This window comes from Squalius cephalus (assembly GCF_949319135.1).
Source record: "Squalius cephalus genome assembly, chromosome: 14".
Lineage (NCBI taxonomy): Eukaryota > Metazoa > Chordata > Actinopteri > Cypriniformes > Leuciscidae > Squalius > Squalius cephalus.
In genome coordinates, this window is record NC_137135.1 from 6,884,865 (window position 1) to 6,903,806 (window position 18,942).

Genomic DNA, 18,942 nt, shown 5'->3' on the forward strand with positions numbered 1-18,942 from the left:
CAGCATTTTTTAAGCCATTACATCAACACCTCTCATAATGGGAGTGGGAGAACGGATTTCGACAGCTGAACTATTTGCCTTCGGATTCTGTTCCCCCTATGTTTCTGACACACTGAGGTTCTAATATTTCTCAAATTACGGCAAATTGTGATCCCTAATAGCCTAGTGGTCAGTGACCTGACAATGTTTGTTTGTTTTAGCTTTGGGCGACCCGAGTTCAAGTCCCGGATCGTCGAACTTTACTATACTGTCCAATCATAATAAAAGGAAAAATAAATAAATATATTCTTTAAACTGATGCAAGATAAGCTCCATCCACACACAAAATAGAATCAGCATATTTTAAGCCGATACATCAACACCTCTCATCATTGGGGTGGGGGAACGGATTTCGACAGCTGAACTATTTGCCGTCGGATTCAGTTCCCCCTATTTTTCTTACTCAAGGTTCTAATATTGATCAAATTGCAGCAAATTTCTTGCCTCAATAGCCTAGTGGTCAGTGACCTGACCATTTTTTTTTTTTTTTTTTAGCTTATGCGACCGGAGTTCAAGTCCCGGGTCATCGAACTCTACTATACTGTCCAATCATAATAAAAGGAAAAATAAATAAATATATTCTTTAAACTGATGCAAGTTAAAATATGCTTATTCTATTCTGTGGGTGGATGGAGCTTAAACAGCATAAATTTGAGAAATATTAGAACCTCAGTGTGTCAGAAATATGTGGGGAACAGAATCCGACGACAAAAAAAACATCTGTCGGAATCCGTTCCCCCACTCCTATTATGAGAGGTATTGATGTAATGACTTAAAATATGCTGATTCTATTTTGTGTGTGGATGGAGCTTAACTTGCATCAGTTTAAAGAATATATTTATTTATTTTTCCTTTTATTATGATTGGACAGTATTGTAAAGTTCGACGACCCGGGACTTGAACTCGGGTTGCCCAAAGCTAAAAAAAACAAAGAAAGGGTCAGATCACTGACCACTAGGCTATTGAGGCTACTGATTTGCTATAATTTGATCAATATTAGAACCTTATTGTGTAAGAAACATAGGGGGAACAGAATCCGACGGCAAATAGTTCAGCTGTCGAAATCCGTTCCCCCACCCCAATGATGAGAGATGTTGATGTATCGGCTTAAAATATGCTTATTCTATTCTGTGGGTGGATGGAGCTTAAACAGCATACATTTGAGAAATATTAGAACCTCAGTGTGTCAGAAATATGGGGGGAACAGAATCCGACGACAAAAAAAACATCTGTCGGAATCCGTTCCCCCACTCCTATTATGAGAGGTATTGATGTAATGACTTAAAATATGCTGATTCTATTTTGTGTGTGGATGGAGCTTAACTTGCATCAGTTTAAAGAATATATTTATTTATTTTTCCTTTTATTATGATTGGACAGTATTGTAAAGTTCGACGACCCGGGACTTGAACTCGGATCACCCAAAGCTAAAACAAACAAACATTGTCAGGTCACTGACCACTAGGCTATTAGGGATCGTAATTTGCTGCAATTTGAGCAATATTTGAACCTTATTGTGTAAGAAAGATAGGGGGAACAGAATCCGACGGCAAAAAAATCATCTGTCGGAATCTGTTCCCCCACTCCTATTATGAGAGGTGTTGATGTAATGGCTTAAAAAATGCTGATTCTATTTTGTGTGTGGATGGAGCTTAATGTTTTCAGGGTTTCTGCAAGTTTCAATAAGCAAAATGTAAGATTTGTAAGACATTTTTTAAGACCATTGTGAAGGAAATTTCAGACCTATTTCACATCAATACTTGCAAAAAAGTATGAAGCTATGAAGGAAAATCAAAGTAAAATAATTACTTGAAAAGTGCATTAATTTACAGAACTGTGTGTGCAATTGTAGGTTTTATATTGGTCAGACAGACAACAAAGAACTACAACAAGTACCATTCAATAAATTCCAACATAATTAAGACCTACCTAAACATTTAAAACTTACTACGTAATACCTTATGTATTTAAGGAATGAAAATGTACTTTTTCTACATATTTGATGGTAACCGAAGTATTGATCGGATAGCAGTCTACATCATATGAGCAATACGTACAGCCAAATTATTTTCTGTTATTGTAAAGTAAACTTTGTATGTATCTTGTTTGTAAAAATGGTTACATTAGTGCTCACTGCATGAACACTAAATCCAGATTATTGTTTTCCAAACATCTAGTTGTCGAGTCAAGTCGAGTTTTTTTTAAAGCAGTCTTAGGCTGTGTTAGCCTGGTAATACCAGACTCTGCTACTTCGCTTTAATTCGTAGACAGAGTCTGGAAGGGCATAAATGAAAAGCGTAAACTTAAACTTAAGCTTGTCTGAATTAATGTATTGCAGATATCATTAATTAATTTTAATGTACAATATAATTAAGAGAATTTAAGTCTGATTCAGGGGTAATCAGAATGCTATAATGACTGACGAGAGGAGGAGCTGGGGATGGAGGAGGGTAATTAGCTTCTGAGAAACGTGACAGCTGCTGATAATACTGAAGGAGCTTATATATGTATACAGTAATAGGCGTCGTATTCCTATAGGTAGACGTGGATCAGCTGATGCGAGCTTGACTAATGTGACCTGCCAGAACTGACGCTATGCTTAATATTTAAATACAGTAAGTTATTACTAATTTAGAATATACAGTATCGGTCAAAAGTTTGGACACGCTTTCCCATTTCCCTTGGATGGGTAGGTGGGTTCAAACTTTTGACTGGTACTATATTAAAAAAACATAGTTCTGTGATAACATACTTATTAACATAGTTCTAATAACACATTAGTGACTAATAAGGAAATATACTTCACTTTGTCTTTTTTTTGCTTTCTGGCCCCAGGGTCTTGTGGCTTTTGATGAGCCTGTGGTCTCAGTGGCAGTAGCTTCTGGAGTGGCGTTGGTCTCAGTGGCTTCTGGAGTGGCGTTGGTCTCAGTGGCTTCTGGAGTGGCGTTGGTCTCAGTGGCTTCTGGAGTGGCGTTGGTCTCAGTGGCATCTGGAGTGGCGTTGGTCTCAGTGGCTTCTGGAGTGGCGTTGGTGTCAGTGGCTTCTGGAGTGGCGTTGGTCTCAGTGGCTTCTGGAGTGGCGTTGGTGTCAGTGGCTTCTGGAGTGGCGTTGGTCTCAGTGGCTTCTGGAGTGGCGTTGGTCTCAGTGGCTTCTGGAGTGGCGTTGGTCTCAGTGGCTTCTGGAGTGGCGTTGGTGTCAGTGGCTTCTGGAGTGGCGTTGGTCTCAGTGGCTTCTGGAGTGGCGTTGGTCTCAGTGGCTTCTGGAGTGGCGTTGGTCTCAGTGGCTTCTGGAGTGGCGTTGGTCTCAGTGGCTTCTGGAGTGGCGTTGGTGTCAGTGGCAGTGGCTTCGGGAGGATCAGTAGTTTCTGTGCTACTTGTGGCCTTCTTCTGTCTTTGAAAATGAACTTGCAGACAAGACAAACATCACACACAAGAAAAATTAAACAGTTTGCCTTAATCTCAGTGCAACTTTATTCCATATAGCCTATGACTAATTATTGAACCACAAGGAAGAGGACCTGCGGGCGAGTGATGATAACAGGCTAGTATTTATAATAAGATTGATTTCTACATTACAGGTGTGTTATGTTATAATTAAAAAATTAATTTAAATAAATAAAAATTATCTACAGTCTATATCAACAAATATAGTCATCGAGTTCCCAGTCAAGGTAATAATGTCTCTTAATGTCTGATCAGAGCATTCTAGATTTTCTGCCTACTTTTTATCTAGCTTGTTGACTTGGCTTAACTGCTAAAGAAAACAATTGGGTGATCACATGCTGCTATCCTATTATGGCTGAAAGTAATGCTCATACTTTGCATCAATAGAAAAATAAAGATAATGATACTTGTCGGTTCACAATCCTTTGGGTTCCTTAGGGTTACCAGTGTTTTCAGATTAATCCAGAGCTTCATATTTGTAAAAAAATACTTACTCTTTAGCACAGCTTCATACATATGTTTAACCCTCTGAAGCAAATCAGGATCCAAAATATAATCCCCTCCTAGGATGACATCGGCCACCAAGCTTCCTTTGCACTTCTTCCCCAAAAGGAGTATGGGGAAAAAATCAAGGGCAGCAAGTTTGTCAAGCTGAAATAAAAACATTATTAAATAAAAAAAAACATGCACCGAATACAATAATTTAATTTAAATATTAATTTAATGACAACAGTTTAATGGTCATATTAAATGTACAACTCATATCAAGGAATTCATTACTATACTACATGTTTCACCAGCCATGTTTCCATCAAAATTTGGGGAAAAAACGTCCTCAATTTAGCAAAAACATTTTACGGTCGCTTGAGGTGGTTTTTGTCTTTTTCGAAAAAGAGTTAATGTGCTGAATGGAACATGGTAACAGCTTTGCCCAAGTTCTGACATAAAGAACATTTAAGTCACATCACTGATCAGCTGTTTACGCAGTCAGGCACAATACTAAGCGGGGGAAAAGAAACTAACCAGGAAACCCTCAGTAGCGGCGAGCGAAGAGCCCAGCACTAAATCCCCATCTGACATGCGGTGTGGGAAATGTGGTGTATGGAAAACCGCTTGGGCGGTGTTGCTCGGGACCCTGAGTCTTACTGATCATGGCTCAGCCTCTGGAAGGTGTGAGGCCGGTAACGGCCCCCATAGCACCGAGGTCCCATCTCCTGTTGTTTGCAACCCAAAGCTGGTGGGAAACGGGGCGGGTTAGGGACAGCTTCAGTGTCGGAGGATCCCCTCGCAGGATCTTAATTAATTCCCTCCAACCCAGTTGATAGAAATACACCTGATTGATATTTTATACTTTTTCGAAACATTTCAAAAGTTCGCTTGACAATTACATGGAAACATGGCTATTGAGTGTTAAACTTTACTGTGTTAATTGACTTAGCTTCATAAATTCCTATTAGAATCCTGAACTTTGACCTAACCTTACCAACACATGGCTGCTATTGAGAACAACTGTCCTGTTGTTGTTTTTCTTGACTGACTCCTTCCATTCATTTTTTTTATTTTGAAAGTTGCATCTCTTCGCTGCAACTTTTGCTTTATATGGCTGCAGTTGTTTGCAAAGTGGGCAAGCCTTGTATGCAACACTTATTAGGGTGTTGCACCCTGGGCACATTTTCTTTGAACTTCCTGGCATCTCTAAAATGAAGTAAACAATTAGATTAAAACCTTAATACAACTTGTTTTTGGAACATGAGATCCAGTAACAAGAGGTAGAATTCTTTAAAACTAGGTTGTTACTATAAAGGGGGTTAGTACTACTGCCTAACCTAGCCACTTGCTAATGCCAACTGTCACGTGTCACCTATTAGCCGGGACGTCCGTCCTAATTGATTTGTCCCATACGCGACGTTCCTTGTCCCGTTTATTGTCTGCTACGCTGATCTAACCACTGACTGATAAAACAGCAACAGCAGCAGAGTTACAAGCACATGTAAAGTCATGTTTTTCCTATTTCCAGTATGACTGTTAAAAGGCGCGTGACATCTTGGGTTTCTCATTCTAGATTTATGCAGTAATGTTAGGCCAAGTTATATTGTTATTACTGACACATCATGAGCAGAGGTGGGTAGTAACGAAGTACATTTATTTCGTTACATTTACTTGAGTATTTTTTGGGAAAAATTGTACTTTTAAGAGTAGATTTGAATGTGGGTACTTATTACTTTTACTCGAGTAGGCCTACATTTCTAATGAAAAAACTGTACTTTTACTTCGTTACGTTGGGTGACGTTCCTCTCTTTACTTTATTTTAATGCAATATGTGTTGTTAAATGCGTAAGTGCGATGCATCTTTTTTCTGGGCTTGAGCGATGCTCAATTCACAAATTAATCACTCTTTTGAGTCGATTCTGTTCAAAGACTTCATCAAACAAGTTGGCAGATCTGTCTAAATCGGTTCGCGAATCAGTTTGAATGATCTGTTCAGTTCCTGCACGCACTGAATCGTCTGAAGCGAAACACGTCCTGTTTACATCCTGTTTTTCGGTTGAAGTCCAAAGTAGTCGATTGCCGAGTTCACGCGCATAGGTTTAGTTACCTATGATCATGCGCGTGAACTCGGCAATCGACTACTTTGGACTTCAACCGAAAAACAGGATGTAAACAGGTATTTGCGCTGGCTTAAATAACATCATTTTTATACATATCTTTCACATCTACTGCAGTCAGATCCACTCGTGTTCACTCAGAAGGAATCACTCACATTTTCTGTGCACTTGTAATGACACATCAAGGATGTTAAGAGCCTAAAAGCAGGTTTAGTACTTGCCCCATTGAAGTCAACAGGGTGCAAATTTTAAAAATAGAATAACTCGGTGTAGGCAACACCGATTTTTGTAGTTGTTCTCTGTATTGACAGCACTCCAAATGTACAATAAAATGAGCTCAATGTTAAAATTGACCGGAGTTCTCCTTTAACTCTTTCTTTGTGTCAATTACGCTTTGAATGCAACACTCTGCAGATTCACTTTATTTCGACATTGTCTAATAATCCAAATGTAGTTGAATAAGTTACTATTATACAAACCAAAGGACAGGCAATGATTTTCTTTTTCGGGCTACAGATTTTACTTTTTGTTGCAAAGAGAGCCTATCTACTTATGAAAATAATAGTCATTTAAAAAAAAAAAAAAATCTAAATAATATAATTTTATATATATGACGACTTCAGATGCAAAAGCCTATAAGTACCATCTGAAATTTTCTTCTAAAAGAGCATTTTTATCAAGCTTGTATGTTTATGTTCAGTTATTTCACTTAAAGTACTTGAAAAGTACCTATTAATTGTCATTAATGTGAAATTACAGAGCTTAAATATACGAGCTTGATAAAAATGCTCGTTTTAGAAGAAAGTTTCAGATGGCACTCAGAGGCTTTTGCATCTGAACTCTTCATTCATATATATATATATATATATATATATATATATATATATATATAGGCCTATATGATCCGAAGTAAGTTACTCGCTACTTGAGTAGTTTTTTCATTGGATACTTTTTTACTCTTACTCAAGTAACTATTAAGATTATTACTTTTACTTTTACTTTGAGTAAATATTTCTTTAAGTACTTGTACTTTTACTTGAGTACAGTTTTTGGGTACTCTACCCACCTCTGATCATGAGTCTAATGACAAAGAAATGCATCAATTATAACATTTATACAAAACATGATCATTACTTATTATGAACCTCGTAACTTACCTGGACAGAGCGCAATGAGAAATGAAATCACTAAAGAAATCACCCAATCGCAAAGCGGACTGGCTACGTCTCCATAGCAACGGATGCTTAGGATCACGGGTAATGCTGGCATCCACTAATTAATTAAATTAAATTAATTAAATTTATTTTAATTAAATTACTATCCAAAACGAATCCCCGTTCTCACAATCGAAGGAGAAACAATTAAAACTGATGGTAAGGCGATAAGGCTCATGGGTTCTGTAGATTAGCTACTGTTAGATTTGACACACCAAACCGATAGAAAAACGGTATTTCTCAAAAAATAAACAGCAACTTTTAGAAGCAATAGCCGTAGCACAACTCTGCAGTCTCGTTAATTAACGGGTAGAATATATTTACTATATTTTGACTGGAATGAATCACTGACGATGAGAAGCTACAGAATATAAATCAATAAAAACAAGGACAAAAAAAATCTCTGATTAAATGTTGAGTAATGTAGTGCTAAAGTAAATAATAATAATAATAATGACAAATCACAGATCGAAAGTCGTGCTGAGTGACACGAAAAAAAGGGGGAAATTTGTGTTCAAGAACACGAATCAATAGTTTATATTTCGTGACGTCACGAACTGCCGTAAGAATAAACAATGTCACTCTTTATAGTCTGGTAGGAAGGGGAGGTCCACCTGCACCCGAAAGGTATATTTTTTTAACCTAGTTTTTTGTAATCCTTAAGGTGTCTAGTAAAGTAATTTTGATGTTCCCCACGCAAATTATTGTCCCATATGTGATTTTTTGTATCATCTTTTGTGTCTGTGCTTGATTTTCGGCTGTGAAAAATGAAAACTTTAAATCTACATAGAATCTGAACAATACATCCTACAGACACAATCCACCCCATTTTCTCTTCGTCTTTGCATGAGGAATTGATAGATATTAGGATTGTCATGATTAGATGATGTATGGTGCATTAAAACTCAAATAAATGCAAAAAAATGTAACAAATCGGTGACATTGGATCACTGGAACTCCTCCCCTATGGACCCTATTGATATATGTTTTCTAACTTTTGTATTTTTATAGTCTTTATGATGTCTAATAAGCAAATGTTGATGATCCATACTTGAAATATTGTCACATGTTGGTCCAAATGAACATCTCCCATAATAAGGAGTTACTATTCAAACCGTTATATCGGTATTATATTTATTGAAACAAAACAGAAAACCACTCATATAGTCAAATGTGTGTATATATAGGGTATAACAAATCCCCATTACAGTAGAATAAACTGAAATAGAAAAAAGTCATTCTAATCAAAGGTCAAAAGGTCAAGGGCAATAATGTCTAATCATCATATAGCAGGTCTTCAAAATCAACCTCTTGCTCCTCGTCTTCTTCACCATCTCCATCCATCTCCTCGACTGTTTCCTCCAGCAAGTCAGTGAGTAAAGTGGGGAGGATAGGTCCACAAGACCACACTGGTTCCAGGGTACCCTCTTCAGTCTTTTCCCAGCCTTGGCCAGGATCATGGGGCTTGGGACACCAGAATATCGGTGTGGCTGCTCTCTTGTAGTTGGCCAGACGGTGGTCGACACAGTTGATATGTGATACCAGGTTGTCTCTGCAGGGCGGGAGCCGGGACAGATCCACCTTGAATCTGGTGGTAAGCATCTCATCCTCTCCAATCATTTTTTTCAGCATGATGCTGCACACGTTGTTCACAGATTTTTCGCGGGCCTGGCCATACATTACACATGTAAATACCTCAATGTCCTCCACCACATCTGGCTCCACAGAGCACTGATCACCAAGTTTTCTGAGGACATAAATAATTAGTACGTCGACATTGGGACCGGAAAGCACAGGCGGATCCTAAATGTCAGCGAACTGGCAGAATGTAAGGGGGCAGACTACTGCACAACCATACTCTGCCTATAAGTCTTCACAGGAGAAGACGTTACAAGTACCTTTAGAGGCAAAGGGAAGGTTGGGCCTCTGAAAAAGCTGCAGAGTAATCCAAAGTACTATGCAGCCTTCAAGTGAGTATTTTTAGTCAGATATCCTGTAGCATGTAATGGCAATTAATCCTTAACATAGGTATTGATACATTGTGACTTTGCAATACTATAATTATTTATGTCCTCAGAAAACTTGGTGATCAGTGGTCTGAGGAGCCAGATGTGGTGGAGGACATTGAGGCTTTTACATGGGTAATGTATGGCCAGGCCCACGAAAAATCTGTGAACGTGCGCAGCATCATGCTGAAAAAAAATATTGGAGAGGATGAGACTGTTGTGTATAAAAAAGGAAGCTGGACGAGGGATTTATGCATGCAACTCTCTTTACTTTTCGGACAAACCGGAACCAAACACTTCAGACCAAAAGAGCTGCAACCTAAACATGCAGCGAGGTGTTACCAAACGAACACAGATTAATTCGTCCTGAGCGGACATAACATTTTCCCCTCTCTGGTGGGTTCAACTATGAAAAGTAGACACAAAGTCCTTCAGGTAATCGGGCCGTGCCCTGGCGCGCACTGGCTGTGGAGAACACACAGCTGAAGGTGAGGCGAACAGTGGTAGGGAGGCTGGGGAAAGGGGCAGATGATGGGGGCACTGGGTGTGACAATGAGGGAGTATCTTCAGGCTGTGTGGCTGCTTGTGGTATGGAGTCCTCCTGCTCCGCTCTGGGTGGCATTATGTCCCCGCTGTTCTGAGTTAACATTGCAGGAGGTGCTGGCACCTTCTGAAGGCAGCTGGCGTGCCAGCGGGTGCCATCATCTAGGAGGTATGTGGCTGGTCCCAGTCGGCGGACCACTTGCTGTGGAGTGGACCAAAATGTTTTCCCTGTGCGGTCGGCGAGCTCTCACCCAGTCTGCCACAGCGATATATGGTATCCTGACCCTTGTCAAACCACTGTTTCATCCGCTTCTGACAGCGGGTGACTGAGGCTTTGATTGGTGTGAGTGTGTTCTGGACTGCGGTGGGGTGGAGCCTGTCCAGTGGTAGGTGTAACTCTCTACCCAGCATGAGCGAGGCTGGGGAAACCTATGTGGTTGAATGCTGGGTAGCACGGTAGTGTAGCAGTGTTAGATGTATGGCTTGTTTAAAGGAACAGCCCTGGGCCTGATGTGCTCTGATGCCATTTTTTAGGGATTGATGGAAGCGTTCCCCCCTGCCGTTTGCCTGTGGGTGATACAGGGCTGTACGGATGTGTCGAATCCCCCTGTTCTCCAGGTATGAAGTAAACTCCACAGATAAAAACTGTGGACCATTGTCAGTGGTAATGGTCTGTGGAAGGCCCCAGCGGGAGAAGAGAGACTCCAGAAAGTCCACAATGACCTGGGAGGTGACAGAGCCGGTAGTGGTCAGCTCAGGCCAGTTGGAGTGTAAACCATACACTATGACCAAGAACCGCTGATAGTGGGGGGCACCGTGGATCTCGCCACATATGTCTAATTGCATATGCTCCCATGGTTTTGAGGGCCAGGCCAGGGGTTGCAGGGGTGGCGGGGGTCGACGACCAGTCTTTCCACTTACAAGACATGCTGGGCATTCTTTAACAAGGGCCTCAATGTCTTTGTCTATGCCTGGCCACCACACCAGGTCGCGACATCTCTGTTTAAGTTTCACTATTCCCAGGTGGCCATCATGTGCCATGGCCAGCACACGGGCGCGAAGGGCCCCTGGAATCACGGTGCAAAACCCACGCGCAACACATGTCTCATTCCAACAAGAGAGCTCCTGCTTGACCAGAGAAAATGCTAACAGCTCCTCTGGTAATTCCTGTGGCCATCCCTGACGACTGTAGATGCAGAGCTGGGAGATGACTGGATCCTGTTTTGAGGCTGCCTTCAGTTCCTGTAGAGTGACCGTGGACTCGAGCAGAGTGTGTAGCGTGAGAATAATCTCAAATGTGGTTGACACTGGTAGGCAGGGCCTGGGCAGGAACTGAGAAGGTCTGCAACGACATTATCCAAGCCCGGGGGAAACTGTAGAGTATAGTTGTATTGGCAGAGGCGGTCATACCAACGATGCAGTCTCAGAGGCCTGTGCCCGGTGCCAGAAGAGGAAAGCAGAGCTGTCAAGGCCTGGTGGTCTGTTCTCAGCGTAAACTGGCGGCCATAAAGGTAGAGGTGCCATCTCTCGCAAGCCCACATACAAGCAAGTGCCTCCCGCTCCCCAACTGAGTATCTTTGTTCGGGTTGGTTCAGAGCTCGGGAGGAGAATGCAACAGGCCTCTCCACGCCATTCTGTACTTGTAACAGTACAGCCCCTATCGCCATGGCCGAGGCGTCACAGGTGACCAGGGTATGACTGGATATGTCAAAATGTGCCAACACTGGAGGTGAGGTAAGTTGAGCTTTAAGAGTTTGCACTGCCTTGGTGCATTCTAATGACCAGACCCACAGCTCATCTCTCCGAAGCAGCTGGCGCAGTGGGGCTGTTATGGCTGAATACTGAGGCATGAACTTCATGTAGTAGCCCGTCATGCCCAGGAATGAAGCGAGCTGGGTAGCCGGGGTCGGTTCCGGAACGTAGAGGATGGCCTCCACATTAGATTGAAGGGAAGAGATGCCCTTAGTGGAAAGTCGGAAGCCTACACATTCAATAGACGGCACAGCAAAAACACATTTGCTGCCATTGAGGATTAAACTGTGCTTGGCGAGGGCTTCGAACACACTCTGCAGGCGACTGTCATGGATAGCCGTAGTAGCACCATGTACCACCACATCATCAAGGTAAATAACAACACCTGGTATACCTGCCAGTACTGAGGTCATGGCCTTTTGAAAGCAGGAGGGGGTGGAGCTAAGGCCAAACGGCATCCTTGTGTAGCAGAAAACACCGAGGTGTGTAATGAAGACCGTCAGGTTTCTGCTTTCAGGGTTGAGGGGCACCTGGAGATAGCCCTCTCTGAGATCCAGTTTCGAAAAGACAGTGGAGCCGTGAAATTGTGCCGTGAGCTCCTCCGACATGGGCAATGGGTATCTGTCTGGGATGACAGCTTTATTTACTGCGCGGAGGTCCACACAGACTCGCAGAGCCCCTGTTTTCTTTCTTACAAACCAAATTTGAAATCCATGGTGAAGCATCAACCGGCTCAATGATACCGGCATCCAGCAGCCGCTGCAGCTCAACAGACACTCCATCCCTCAGGGCCAGTGGAATACAGCGCAGTGGCTGGACGACTGGCGTCACCGAGTCAATGAGGGGTTGATGGGCAAAAGCAGACAGACAGCCCAGCCCTTCAAACAGTGATGACCACTTCTGATGCGGTCCGGCAGCGACAGTCATAATGGCAGCCCCCCCTGTGTCAATGAGTGAAAATCCCAATGCCATGAACAGATCCAGCCCCATTAAATTCACCCCTCGTCGGGCCATATTGAAGACAAAGGAGGGCAAGACCCTAGTGCCATAGCTAACAGTCACTGTGATGGACCTCAACAAGTAAATTTTTGAGTTACCATACCCATGTAGGACAGCAGTGGGCTTGGACAGGAATGAAAGAACTTATGGTATGTACTGGCATTCAGAAGGGAGACACTTGCACCTGTGTCTAGCAGCAGGGGAATACACACTGTGTTTATATTCACTGTACATGACTTGAATTGCATGGGCCCCGATGTTACATGGCGAATTATGGTGGGTGAACCACAGGGAGTGTGCACTTTCAATTTGGAATGCAATGGCAACAGCCTTAGCTAGTGTTAAGTCGTCTGATTCGAGTAGCAACGTCTCCCTGATTTTAGCCTGTGTAGTGTGCTCAATCAGTTGATCGCGTATCATCTCGTCTGTCAATGCGCCGAATTTACAATGGCTGGCAAAACCTTTTAGGTTGGAGACGTACTGATGGACGGACTCCCCTGGTAGTTGGTGTCGTTGTCTAAACATAAACCGTCTCAATAAAACACTCTGTGGGGCAGCAAACTGGTCTTTTAAAAGTTTCACTGTCCCTGCATAGTCTGTATTTGTCCCGTTGGCAGTTAACGTCTCCAGTGCCCGTTGTCCCTCGACTCCTAAACAGTGCCTCAGCAATGCTGTTTTCCGAACTGCACTAACGTCAGCTAGTGCCGTAGCTTGTAGGTATGTTTCAAAAGACTGATGCCAGCGATTCCACGGTATTGTAGGCTCACCGGAAAGTGTGAGGAAAGGAGGTGGAGGAGGAAGAGAAAATTCAGCCATCCTCATCGCCAATTGTTGTGTATAAAAAAAGGAAGCTGGACGAGAGATTTATGCATGCAACTCTCTTTACTTTTCGGAAACAAACCGGAACCAAACATTTCAGACCAAAAAAGCTGCAACCTAAACATGCAGCGAGGCGTTACCAAACAAACACAGATTAATTCGTCCTGAGATTGGCTTACCACCAGATTCAAGGTGGATTTGTCCTGGCTCCCGCCTTGGAGAGACAACCTGGTCCCACACATCAACCATGTTGACCACCGTCTGGCCAACTACAAGAGAGCAGCCACACCGATATTCTGGTGTCCCAAGCCCCATGATCCTGGCCAAGGCTGGGAAAAGACTGAAGAGGGTACCCTGGAACCAGTGTGGTCTTGTGGACCTATCTTCCCCACTTTACTCACTGACTTGCTGGAGGAAACAGTCGAGTAGATGGATGGAGATGGTGAAGAAGACGAGGAGCAAGAGGTCGATTATGAAGACCTGCTGTATGATGAATATTTATTGACATTATTGCCCTTGACCTTTTGACCTTTGATTAGAATAATTTTTTATATTTCAGTTTATTCTAATGGGGATTTGTTATACCCTATATATACACACATTTGACTATATGAGGGGTTTTCTGTTTTGTTTCAATAAATATAATACCAATATAACGGTTTGAATAGTAACTCCTTATTATGGGAGATGTTCATTTGGACCAACATGTGACAATTTTTCAAGTAGGGATCATCAACATTTGCTTATTAGACATCATAAAGACTATAAAAATACAAAAGTTAGAAAACATACATCAATAGGGTCCATAGGGGAGGAGTTCCAGTGATCCAATGTCACCGATTTGTTACATTTTTTTGCATTTATTTGAGTTTTAATGCACCATACATCATCTAATCATGACAATCCTCATATCTATCCATTCCTCAAGCAAAGACGAAGAGAAAATGGGGTGGATTGTGTCTGTAGGATGTATTGCCGAAAATCAAGCACGGACACAAAAGATGATACAAAAAATCACATATGGGACAATAATTTGCGTGGGGAACATCAAAATTCCTTTTCTAGACACCTTAAGGATTACAAAAAACTAGGTTAAAAAAATATACCTTTCGGGTGCAGGTGGACCTCCCCTTCCTACCCTACTATTAGCTGTGATTTCAACTTTTCATTGAAGGATATATTCCTCTATTTTTCAGGGAGTGACTATGTTTTATTATTATTGTTGTTTTTTTTTTTTTTTTTTTGTTAATGTATTCAATGCAGTGCTGTTTCTTTGTAAAAGGAATAAAAAAAATAAAAAAAATGTCACTCTTTAGCGACTCCAGTGGACGTTTGTGTTTCAAAACTGTAGCAATATGTACCGGGTGGTACATATTTGTGGCGCTGCAAAAAAGTGTGCAGAGGTACGCATTTCCCATGAGACCAGGTTGATTCATACATAGCTGAATGAAATATCCATTGCCCTTTTTAACAAACATGCAACCACATAAAATTATGAAATGCATTTGGCTATCAGGAAAAAGTCTGTGTTTTCATACTGGCACCTGCTGATGACCTGTACTACCGCTGGCTGTTTGTTATTGCCACAGCTGTATTGTACAACTGTTGCTTTGTGGTGGCTAGGTAAGACAAAAGAAATGTTAATTTATCTACACTATAATCAATTTATTTGGAGTTTAAAGCTGATATATTGAACATCAATAGCATTTCTTAGCTAAGGTCCTAAAATAAATCCAATGATTCCAATGAAAAACTTGACAGCAAATTATACAGTAAATTAATATACAGTAAAGTGGAAGAAATAATTAACCTACTAATTTTGCATGCTGAACACTGCATGTATATAGCCTGTGAGGAAATTATTTGTAGCAGCTGTTTGTCCATTAAATCCAAGCGGTATAATTATACCTCATGAGCAAGAGTGTGTGATCTAGGCTCTCATTTTGATGATGATTAATGTAAATAAGTGTTGTTGTGCCATATGTGAAAGGGTTAGTCCTGACTCAAGCTGATAGTGTTTCATTATTCATATCCCAAACACAGAGCCTGCTTTGATGAGCTTCAAACCAGGAACTTCATTCTGTGGCTGGTTTTGGATTATCTCTCTGATGTCATTTATATACTGGACACCTGTGCAAGACTGAGAACAGGTCAGAATCTTTTAGCATCTATCATGTTTTTTAAAGAGTTGTTGTGACACTTTGCACTATTGATTAGATAGGTGCTTTGGTTCTAAAATTAAGTGTATATGAGCAATCATTAAGAATTGACAATGTGTATCTTCACTATAGGTTTCCTTGAGCAGGGTCTTCTGGTGAAGGACCTTACAAAGTTAAGAGAAAGCTACTTTCATACTTTGCAGTTCAAGCTAGACCTCCTATCCATACTGCCCACGGATCTAGCCTACATCGTCATTGGCATTCACGTACCAGAGCTGCGTTTCAATCGGCTGATGCGCTTCTCACGCCTGTTTGAGTTCTTCGACCGTACAGAGACCCGCACAAATTACCCCAACATTTTCCGCATTTGCATCTTGGTGCTCTATATCCTAGTCATCATTCACTGGAATGCCTGCATCTACTTTGCCATTTCCAAGTCTCTGGGCTTTGGATCCGACCAGTGGGTCTACCCAAACATTTCTGACAATGAGTTTGGGACTCTCACGCGAGGATATGTCTACTGCCTCTATTGGTCAACCCTCACTTTGACGACCATTGGGGAAATGTCAGCTCCGGTGCGGGATGAGGAGTATATTTTTGTTGTTTTTGATTTCCTTGTTGACGTTCTCATTTTCGCCACCATAATTGGTAACGTAGGAGCCATGATATCAAACATGAATGCCACACGGACCGAGTTCCAAGCTCACATCGACACCATCAAACACTACATGCAGTTCAGAAAGGTCAGCAAAGAGCTAGAAGCTAGAGTCATCAAATGGTTTGACTACTTGTGGACCAACAAGAAAGCAATTGATGAGCAGGATGTCCTAAAGAATCTGCCAAACAAACTGCGGGCTGAGATTGCCATCAATGTGCACTTAGAAACATTGAAGAAGGTCCGTATCTTCCAGGACTGTGAGGCAGGGCTTTTAGTGGAACTGGTGCTCAAGCTGCGGCCACAGGTCTTCAGCCCTGGAGACTACATCTGCCGAAAGGGAGACATAGGAAAAGAGATGTACATCATTAAAGAGGGTCGCCTTGCTGTTGTGGCTGATGATGGGGTGACCCAGTATGCACACTTGACGGGCGGCAGCTGCTTTGGCGAGATTAGCATCCTCAACATCAAAGGGAGCAAAATGGGCAACCGTCGTACAGCTAACATCCGTAGCATTGGCTACTCTGACCTCTTTTGTTTGTCAAAGGATGACCTGATGGAGGCTGTAATGGAGTATCCGGATGCTAAGAAAGTTCTGGAAGAGAGGGGAAGACAGATTCTCCTGAAAGAGGGTCTGCTGGAGGAGTTGGAGGCCGGTGGAATGGGAGAAGAACGGGTTGAGGAGAAAGTGGAGAGGTTGGAAGCTTCTCTTGAAATACTTCAGACTCGGTTTGCTCGGTTACTGGCTGAATACACAGCTACTCAACAGCGGCTGAAGCAGAGACTTACAGCATTGGAGTGTAGGACACATCACTCTGGAAGCGGATTCCTCTCGGATGGCAATGAAAGCACTATTGATGGTGATGGTACACACAGTGAGGTCAACATCCAACTCTGAGCACTTGCTTTTAAGAGAGAACCTTGTACTAGTCTTAATGACCACTCAATAGCAATAATATATTAACACTTTACAACAATTATAGCTGTCAAAACAGTTAGTGGAATTGTTTCATTTATATTTATAAATGTCATGGAACAAACCTTAGTTATACATAAAATTCTTACATTTTTGGCCATCCTGCCTGTACTTTGTTTGCTTATTGTGTGATGTTTTCCAAAATAAAAAAATTCCCACATAAAAAATTAACTGCACTTCTTACAAATACAATTAAATGGTTCGATATGGTTCTGTTCTGGGTAAGAACTCCCTGGGCATAGATGCAGTCTAGCATGGATAAGAGCAGCAATAACCCCCCTTAGGGTAAACAGAACAGAACCAACATGGTTGATACTATCCTTCCTAATTGTGATATTAAAACATTTTAGGCTTAATATTAAAAAAAAAAGTGCATTGTGCAATAAAGAAGTACTCCAAATAAAGTTGAATTATAATATTTATACCAGTAAGTCTCAAGCAATATGTCAGTAAATATGTTAACGGATTTGTAGTATACTTGTGAAATAAATGTATTTTAAATATATTTTGGTATAGGTTTTTCTCACTAGTGCTGCAGGGTTGGGAAATAGTGTGTAACAGCATCCTCCCTTACACTGCATGAGCCTGTCCAGCAGAGGGAGTTGGTAACACACACACACACACACACACACACACACACACACACATACAGGCTGTGTCCCAATTCAAAGGCTGTTTAAAAGGGTAATTCAGCAATTTCTCTCTCTCTCTCAAAAATAATAATAATTCAGGGATAGGCAAGGCTGCGAATAAGCCATCTGTGGTATCCCTCATTTCATGAGAAACAAAGGACACATTTGAAGGAGCCTTCGAATTGGGACAGCCTTCGTCACACTACGGTGACACAACTGGCCTTCGAAGGACGCAGCCTCTGAACTGCGACACAGCAACACAGTGCTTTCTAGTCAACAGAATCTAATTTCTAGTAAAGAGTTGACAACAACACTGTTAATACTTACATGTCCTTATATCAAGTTCTTTATCAATTTTCTTTTGACCCAGGGCTATATTGTAGAGAAAATCCTTTAACTTTTATTTTTGTAAAATTAAATTTACACAAGATTATTGGTGCATATAAAAGTAAAAAGTTAAAGTGAAATTTCCAAGCATTTGGAATAAAATTAAATTTATTTTGAAAATACAAAGATCTTATTGTAAACGATTCATCCATGTACATTTATTTTTAAATTTCATCCTTGTAATATTTAATCCAATCATTTCATCTGCTTAAACTCTACAATCGACTGCAAGCTCACATTCATTTTTGAGTGCAACATCCATTCACCAACTGATGAACTACATTATTTCTTTACTGATAATCTTTTACACTTGGATGTACGTCACAATATGTAAGAAAAGATCTGTCACTATTTCCTTTTTCATTTTGACTTTATTTATACAGCGCTTTATACAATACAGATAGTTTCAAAGCAGCTTTACAGCGATAAACAGCAAAATAATAATCAATGATACAAACAGAAATCAATTCTGCTGTAAAGCAGATCTAAAAAGACGACAGTGTCATTGTTCAGCTGAAGTCAGTTCAGTGTTGATTCAGTTCAGTTCAATAACTGTGTAATCAACTATGAATCAACTATGAAATGAGTTCAGTTCATCTATAAGCAGCTCTACAGAATATAATAATGATGTTATTCACTTTGAGTCAGTTCAACGTTGATTCCATTCAGTTCAGTAACAGTGTTGATGTTTGTGTTACTGTCACCAAATCCC

General features: G+C 41.2%; 2 protein-coding genes across 2 annotated transcripts in view; one reads left to right on the top strand and one right to left on the bottom strand.

The window, feature by feature from the left end:
• Nucleotides 1–17,201, top strand: part of LOC307171400 (cyclic nucleotide-gated channel alpha-2-like) — a gene marked incomplete at its 5' end in the record, with an annotated part of 57,764 nt that extends 40,563 nt beyond the window's left edge. The window contains 4 exon segments of the mRNA XM_079893008.1: nt 14,938–14,947; nt 14,950–15,044; nt 15,465–15,571; nt 15,713–17,201. Coding sequence (XP_079749134.1) covers nt 14,938–14,947; nt 14,950–15,044; nt 15,465–15,571; nt 15,713–17,133 — 1,633 coding nt within the window. The 3' untranslated portion in view covers nt 17,134–17,201.
• On the bottom strand, nt 2,296–5,175 carry LOC307170862 (uncharacterized protein; the record flags this gene model as incomplete). Its single annotated transcript, XM_079892173.1, has 4 exons — nt 2,296–2,313; nt 3,066–3,442; nt 3,977–4,133; nt 4,966–5,175. The coding sequence occupies 4 exons, from the start codon at nt 5,173–5,175 to the stop codon at nt 2,296–2,298; spliced, it is 762 nt and encodes a 253-aa protein (XP_079748299.1).
• Nucleotides 17,202–18,942: the final 1,741 nt, after the last annotated feature.